The sequence below is a fragment of the Bison bison genome, unplaced genomic scaffold, assembly GCF_000754665.1.
Source record: "Bison bison bison isolate TAMUID 2011002044 unplaced genomic scaffold, Bison_UMD1.0 scf7180017864471, whole genome shotgun sequence".
Taxonomy (NCBI): Eukaryota; Metazoa; Chordata; class Mammalia; order Artiodactyla; family Bovidae; genus Bison; species Bison bison.
This window is the reverse complement of record NW_011495032.1, coordinates 41,044,409-41,052,581: the sequence shown is the minus strand read 5'-3', so window position 1 is coordinate 41,052,581 and position 8,173 is coordinate 41,044,409. Positions and strand designations below refer to the sequence as shown.

At 50.0% G+C, this 8,173-nt stretch overlaps 1 protein-coding gene across 1 annotated transcript in view; it reads left to right on the top strand.

Annotated features, from left to right (window-relative positions):
• The window catches only part of PRKAG3 (protein kinase, AMP-activated, gamma 3 non-catalytic subunit), a 9,243-nt gene extending 3,757 nt beyond the window's left edge, over positions 1-5,486 (top strand). The window contains exons 9-14 of the mRNA XM_010861290.1: positions 7-37; positions 169-337; positions 1,434-1,471; positions 1,622-1,768; positions 2,128-2,359; positions 2,942-5,486. Of these exons, the coding sequence (XP_010859592.1) occupies positions 7-37; positions 169-337; positions 1,434-1,471; positions 1,622-1,768; positions 2,128-2,244 (502 nt within the window). The 3' untranslated portion in view covers positions 2,245-2,359; positions 2,942-5,486. The remainder of the gene's footprint in view (positions 1-6; positions 38-168; positions 338-1,433; positions 1,472-1,621; positions 1,769-2,127; positions 2,360-2,941) is intronic.
• Positions 5,487-8,173: the final 2,687 nt, after the last annotated feature.

The window sequence follows — 8,173 nt, the reverse complement described above, 5'->3', positions numbered from 1 at the left end:
CACACACAAACGGCTTCTCAAGTTCCTGCACATCTTTGTGAGCCCGGGCACAGCTTCAGGGGACGACCAGAGGAGCAGAGAAGGCTTCTGCCCTAGGGGTTGGGAGGGAGCAGCTGGGAGCCCCCTGTGGGCTATTCCACCCTGAACCCTACCTGTCTCCAACCCAAGCAGCGCACCCTGCTGCCCCGGCCCTCCTTCCTCTACCGCACCATCCAAGATCTGGGCATCGGCACATTCCGAGACTTGGCCGTGGTGCTGGAAACGGCACCCATCCTCACCGCGCTGGACATATTTGTGGACCGGCGCGTGTCTGCGCTGCCGGTGATCAACGAAGCTGGTACCTGCACCCAGGATGGGGATTCTGGCTGGGGTGGGGCTGTGGGGAGCCGGGATCTATGTGACATTAGCTCGAGATCCAGGATGGAGTCAGGGCTGGAAGTCTCTGCCTGCTTTGAGCCTTGGATCAATTATTTAGCCTCTCTAAGCCAGACATCAGGTTCTTGCTCTGAGAATCAGCTGTAAACTGCTTCAAAGTTAAAAATAGCATAATGAAGTTGGCTATCAAGAAATGTTTTACTTTATTTTTGATTAGGAAAAATTTCAAATGTATAAAAATGGTAGAGAACACTGTGTAATGAACCTCATGGATCCACTTGGATTAACTATTAACACATTGCCATAACCAGTTCTTCCTCTTTTTTTTATGCTGAAGTAAAGTAAAGTATAGAATCATGTCATTTCACCTCAACACTTCATTTGCATCTCTTAAATAAGTATATTTCCTACATCACCTGACAAAATTACAAATAATGTATTAATGTTACCTAAAATCCTACCCTAACTCTCATTTCCCCGTTTTTCCCAATAATTATTTTTTTACAGTTGATTTGTTCAAATCAGGATCCAATTAAGGTCTATGCTTTGAATTTGCTTCTTTTATCCCTTAAGTGTCTTTTATTCTAGAACAGTTCCTTCCCTGCTTAATTTTCATGGCATTGATGATGGGAAGCCTGGGTTCTGCAGCATGTCCCGTTTCCACAGATCTGCCTGCTCGCTTTCTGCAGGTGGCCTTTACATTGGTCCTCTGTTCCTGTGTTTCCTATAAATTGAAAATTAGATCTAAAGACTCACGCAGATTCAGGCTATATATTTGAGGCTAGACTATCTCAGAAGTGATGCCACATACTCATATCTCGTCACATCGGGAGGCATGGTGTCGGGTGTCCGTCTCTGAGACACTGTTTTATCCCTGGATTCAGGGTGGTGGCAGCCTGATGCCTCGTTATAAAGCCAGCAACCTGGAGGGGTGGGGAGGATGTTGAGGAGTTCGTTCCGAAAGCCCACGCTAGGCCCTTGCACAGCATCCTGGTTCTGACCTGAATCTTTCCCCTGTCTTTTTCTCACCTTTCCCCCTGCCCCGCCAACTCCTGCAGGACAGGTCGTGGGCCTCTACTCCCGCTTTGATGTGATTGTAAGTGCATGGGGGGGATGGACTGTAAGCGCTGGGGGCGCCACAGGGAGGCTGTGGTGTGAGGATAGGGATGACCAGGGGGTCCTTGAGCTTTGAGGGGCTGGAGTCTGGCTGAGGGCTGATGAAGAGCTCTGCTCCCTCCCTGCCCAGCACCTGGCAGCCCAACAAACGTACAACCACCTGGATATAAGTGTGGGAGAAGCACTGAGGCGGAGGACGCTGTGTCTGGAGGGAGTCCTTTCCTGCCAGCCCCACGAGACCTTGGGGGAAGTCATCGACCGGATTGCCCGGGAGCAGGTACCCCACACCCCTTCAGACACGCTCCCAACACGTGGGGCCAGCCTTCTCATGAGCAGCTCCAGCTTGCTCTATCCATCAGGCACCTGCCCCATCCTCCCATCACATGGCCAAGCTCTCGGTGTCCACACTGACCGGCGACGGGTCCTGTCCCTGGGGCCCTCAGGCCAAGGGCCCCAGCCGGTGACCACCCCAGGGCAGGCAGAGCTCCTGCTAACTGGGAGACACTAGTTTACTAGGAGACAGACTCTTGAGCTTCCAGTTATGTCAAATGTTTGTCCCTGATTCTTGGTATCACCCTTATCAGCTGCTGTAGCCACATGGCGCCGCCCCCTCACTGAGCCTCTGTGGACCCACAGGTGCACCGGCTGGTGCTTGTGGATGAAACCCAGCACCTCCTGGGCGTGGTGTCCCTCTCCGACATCCTTCAAGCTCTAGTGCTCAGCCCTGCTGGCATCGACGCCCTCGGGGCCTGAGAACAGCGGAGTCCTCACTCTCGGGCCACCTTCCACACCTGGAAGCCAGTGAAGGGAGCCGGGGACTCGGCCTTCCCCTCCCCCACCCCCTTTTGTAGGTTCCGCTCTTGTTCAGGTAGGCTCTGCTCTGTACTACTGACCTCATTCCCAGCCCCTCAGACTCCCGGGGGAACCCACATCTCAGATTGGGGCCCGCTGAGGAGGGGAGGGGCCCAGCTCGGAGCTGAGCAGCCCCATGAAAGCTGCGAGTATCAGGACTCATTGCGGGCCACTGCTTTGTCCCGTTCTCAGCTGAGGTGAAGGAGGCCCTCACAAGAGGGGTGGACAGGGGCCACAGTAAAGGCAAGGGCAGCGATGTGACTTCAGGGGCCCCTGGGAAAATTGACCTGCCCTCTCACCATTCAATTTCCGCCTGCTTGGGCTTCTACTGGGAGAGAGCCAGTTACTAAACCTGGGCTGAATGGAATTTCCACACCCAGTAAGAACTAAGACTGAAAGGAGAGAGCTTGTCTCTCTAAGTAATCATCGCAGTCCACTGGACATGATCTCACACTCTTTCCTGGCAGCACATTTGCCAGGGGGGTGCAGAGGGTGGGGGCACAGGTTCCACCTGCTTGGCAAAGGATAGCAAGACTGAGGTTCTCCTATCGGAAAGGCAACCTCCCCTCCTTATTTAGTCTTCCTCTTTCCCTCACAGGCTTCTCTAGCCCTCCCCAATTGCCCCCTGCCCTGCTTGTGCTCCCAGAAGCCCTTAGGAATGCCCAGTCTACCGTGAATGATGAAATTAAAGAGAACAGCTGAGTCAAGTCCGGAGCTCTTGGAATCAGAAGCACTAGGATTTCCCCTGGGCTGCCTGCTCTGTGCCACCCACGCTGCTCTCCCCCACCTGGCCCCAGTGGGGTGGGGAGCCCTCAGTCAGGGGCTCTGGAGTTCAGGCAGGGGCTCTGGATTCCTCCGCTTCTGGATTACCTGGCGTCAAGCCCCCAGCTCCTGGAGTCCCAGTTGTGCTTCCCCCATGGACGCTGCCCTAGCGGTTCCTCCCGACTTTGTCACTGCCCTCCTGCTCCCTGAGCACTGCATTTCAGGGCTGCCTGCAGGGCCCCACAGAGCAGCAGTTTCGTACAGCTGCCGGTTTGAGTAGGGTTCCCGCTCCATTCTCAGCCTTAGCTCTCACCATCGAGCAGTGTTCTCAGTCTCCAGGGAGGGCCTGCATTTGGATCACTGAGGATGAACCATTGAGACAACAAAAAGGAAACGAACAGCCCATGAACTCAAATTTTATCATTTTCAGTCAGAAAATGCTATGGTCATCTGATCTGAACTCGTGGCAAGAACCCCCCACTCCCACCCCGCGCCATCCTTTCTGAATTCAAAGACATGAAGGAAAATCTGTAATTGACAAACTCTGCAAGTGGCGTTTCTGTTGCTTATGGAGTGTTATTCTACTGAAATGTCTTTTTCATCGTTTGTTTATAACAAAATTATAAAGAAAATGTTAGTTACTTATGTACTGGGTACAGTTCAGACCCCAAACTCTAACCTGTAAGAAACATATAATTTTTCTAACACTGAATGTAACTTCTTTTATGAACTCCATTTCACCAGGTGGTAGAAATTAATCTCAGTCAATTTGGGGTTCCCCTCCCACCTTTTCTCGGGGTTAAGTTCAGTGATGGGGGAGTCTTGGGATGTAAGACTTTGCTCCTCAGCCATCAATCATCCACCCATGCCAGCACCTGCTGAAACATCCCCATTTCCATGTGACTGTCCCTTGGTTGGTCACCAGTGGGCGTGGCCCCTGCTAGGTGCCCCCTCTCTTCCCACCATGAAGCTTCTTTGGGTCTGCCTGCTGGGGTGTGAGGACACTCTAGCTCCTGGTCCCACACCCGTCTAGACTTCAGGAAGCTCTGTGGGGCCATCCTAAGCCCACCTGCTGAGACAGGCAGCAAGTGGTCTGGTCTACCCTGACTTTTCCTGTTCTCCTAGCCTCTACCCGGGAAACATGGGGCCCAGGGCTTTCCTACCCTTCTCATCTCTGAACTTCTCTGAGGTGTTTGTCATACTCCCCTCTCACTTCAGACACTGCTTCCTTTTCTCATCCCTCCTGCCAAATGTCAGTCTATAGTCTCTTTGTTTCCTCAACTCCCACCAGACTGTGGAATCTTCACGTAGTTGGGGAAAGAAGGGGCCTTTTGCTCTGGCCCGTCACACACTCTTCCAAATGCACTGTAAGCATCTTGAGTTCTTGCCATCTGCCCCACTGAGTCAGGCTGGGCTTTGCTGTGTCACCCCCTCCCCTGTGATAACAGACACTGCAGATCTGCTGTTGCGGTGGGGGGGTGGTGGGGGAGGTTAGTGTTTCTAGAATATGATCCTACTCTGTTTACCTCACAGAGCAACAGAGTGGGGCCATCTGTGCTGATGAGTCAGGCAGTAAGTGAAGGCATTTTCTCATAGACACTCAACTTCCGTTTCCGGTTTTGCTATAACCAGTGCATCAGCGCCGATTCTGCTCTGGCCCCACCTAGAAAGGTCCTGGGTCTTGGGTTCAAGTGGGAGGATGGGATGGGGGTGCCCTCAGTGCTGTCTCAAGTGAGTGTCCTTGGGGACCTGGGGAGAGCTGTCTTGCCCAGCTCTAGGATGAGTGCAGCAGGGTCTGTCTTCGAGGCAATGCCCCACATGGTTCAAACCAGGGCTGATGGCCTGGTTTTTCACTCTCCAGAGAGAAAGTTGCATGGGAAAGAGACCACATATTATATCACATCTATCCTGTGGTGTGTGTTTTTCTTTTTCAAATTTGTTTGACTGTGCTAGCTCTTACTTGTAGGTTTCGGGCTCTAGTTCCCTGACATGGATCAAATCCATGGAATCTTAACCATTGGACCACCAGGGAAATCCCCGTGAATGCTTTCTAAGCCTTATGGGTTTTTTTTTTTTAATTGGAGCTGAGTTTATTTACAACATTGTATCCAAAAGGTATTTTACATATTTGAATGAATCATTGACAAAGAAAGTAATTTTTTTCCATTTATGCTAAGTGACTTGTCTAGGCAATGAGATGGAATATAAACTGAGAGATGCCACTTTTAATTCCCAAGAAAAGCCAAAGAACTTCATGTATGCTAACTGCCATATTTGTTTTTCTATATTTCAATAAATAGCCAGTGAGAATTTGCTTTATGACTCAGGGAACTCAAGCCAGGGCTCTGTGACAACCTAGAGGGGTGGGATGGAGAGGGAGGTGGGAGAAGATTCAAGAGGGAAGGATATATGTATCCCTATGGCTGATTCATGTTGATGTATGGCAGAAACCAACCCAATACTGTAAAGCAATTATCCTTCAATTAAAATAAATCTTTAAAAATGTAAAGAACCTCAAGTATAAAGAGACAGCTTCTGACCATGCCCATACTGAATTTTGTCTTTTCCTGTTTTGAGTAGGAGTCTTTGACACTTTTCTTCCCAGAGCTGTGTCTGTGGACTCTCCAGTAGCAAACTCTGGGCAAGGTTTCACAGCTACGTTAATAGCACTTCAGCTCGTCTTTTAGAACACAACCTGTCACTTGTCACTTGCAGGGGGAAGCCTCTGAGGCTGTGCCTACACTTCACCAAAATGTAAGGGGATACAGCTGGCTCTTGATTCAGCCTCACGAGGACATCATTACATCACCCATCCTCTGAGCTCTTGTCTTGGTTCTGCATCTCTGATTTCTGATTAGAGACTGGATTTTAGGCCCTTCAGATGTACAGCAGGGCACTGCTGCCTCAGTTTTCTGTGGTATCTTTGGAGGTATAACTTCCAGTGGCAGCTATTTCTACAATAATCTCACCAAATTGGTCTTTATAGATTTTTAAAAATTGAGATGTAATTCACATACTGTTAAATTCACTGTTTCAATGTGTACAATTCAGCAGTACTTAGTATATTCACCTAGTCATGCAAACATCACCACTATCCAATTTCAGAACATACTTATCACCCCAAAGAAACTCTGTATCTGTTAGCAGTCACTCCCCACACACTTCTCCCGGCAACCACTAGCTCACTTTCTGTCTCTATGGATTTGCTTATTCCAGAAGTTTTTATGTCAGTGGAATCATACAGGATGTGGTCTTTTGTGTCTAGTTTCCTTCATGAACATAATGTTTTCAAAGTTCATCCATGATGTAGCATGAATCAGTACCTCATTCCTTTTTTATGGCTGAATACTATTCTAACCTACAGATATACCAGATCTTCACAGATTTTGATGTGAGATTAGCCTATAAATTCATTAACTGAGCCACAGACCATGAACCCTGACACTCTTCTGCAGCTGCTAAAAACCTCAATCCCAGCCACATCACATGACTTCCTCCTCCCCTCCACCCTCGACCCAAAATGCGAACACTGAGGGGTCCCCGTGGTTTGGGCAGCTGACCCTTGGTGGTCTGGAGGAGCAGCCCACTGGGAAAGGCAGCAGTCTTCTCCGGTCGACTTTGTGCAGAGATCCTGGCCCCCTCAGTGCCCAGCCCCATCCTGTACATTTACAGAGAGCTCTCACTGGTGAAGCCCTACATTGGTGGATTTGAGAGTCATGGGCTTGTAATCAAGCATCCCGGCTCAGTTCTCTCCAGGTTTCTCTTTTTAATATAGAAAGCTCTGTAGCCTCCACTCTCCTTTCCTTCCTTCCAGTCCAGTCTCTTCTCATTCAACATTTATTCATTACCTTGATTAACTCTGTGCTAGACACAGAGTCAGACACTGGGATTGTGCCCTCCGTGGGGTTCCCAGCTGGCTGGGAAGACAGTCGGGTCTAGAATGCAGTGAACATGCTGAGTGCTTGGATTTATGGGTGGACAGGGGATAGCACAAGAGGAAGTGTTCGTGCTTGCCCAGAGAGGTCAGGGAAGGCTTTGCAGAGGCGGTGACATTTGAGCTGAGTCCTGAAGAAAAGCAAGTTCTCTGAGACGATACACCAGTTGGTGAAGAGGGTGTTCCAAGGAGACGGGACATGAAGTACCAAGTATTGAGGCTGGAAAGAGCAGAACGTGCTCGGGGGAGATACAAGGAATTGGGGCACCACTGTGGAAAGGGTGGAGGCAGTGGGCGAGTGCACAGAGCAGGCTGCTGGAACACCAGCCGTCTAAGCCACCGTAAGGACTTTAGACCTTGACTCAGGACTGAGGAGCCGTGGAAGGATGTTAATCACGGCAATGACGTGTGTTGTTTTTTTTTTTTTTTTTTAGTAGGCTCAAACTCAAATCCCCACAGACATAAGAAAGTCCAGCTTTCTGTGACTCAGCAGAAATTTCCCACTGGGGCTGTGCCTCCTCGAGGCTGGGATTAGTTGATTTTTTAGGCTTGTGTTACTGAGCACTGGATCTCCATGCCAACCCACTTTCCTTCTAGTTGGCTTCCTGTACTGAAGGGGCTGGAAAATTAAATACTACAATCCCCAGACTGTCTCAAAGCTGGAGTCCCAGGTAGGACCTAGGCTCTGCCTCTTAACTGTATGCAAGAGATCTGAAAGGTGTTCATGAGGCAGAGACCACCCTCTGCAGCTCCTGTTCCTTTTGCTGTCAGGGCGGTTGGGAGGAGGGGGCATCTTTTCTTTTTCTGTTTAGTCAGCACAGATCTGGGAGACATGGAGTAGCTTTGGGGCCAACAGTCGTAGTGAGTTTCCCAAACCCCATCCTCCTGAGTGTGGCTTCCTGGACTGATGAGCCTCCCCAGGGGTGCCCCTAGAATCATTCCTGTAGGCCTATCCTAGGGCTCTTCCGACCATGTTTGTGACCTCACTGCCTGTATCTAAGCACTTTCTGTTCAAAATATGGTGTCCTCTCTGTGCCTGGGGAGTGGACTGGCAGCTTCCGCCTGGATAGGGCCTCAGCCAATGCTAGGTAAGGCCAAGATTTCTCTGTGAGGTCTGGGAAAGCATAGGATGTG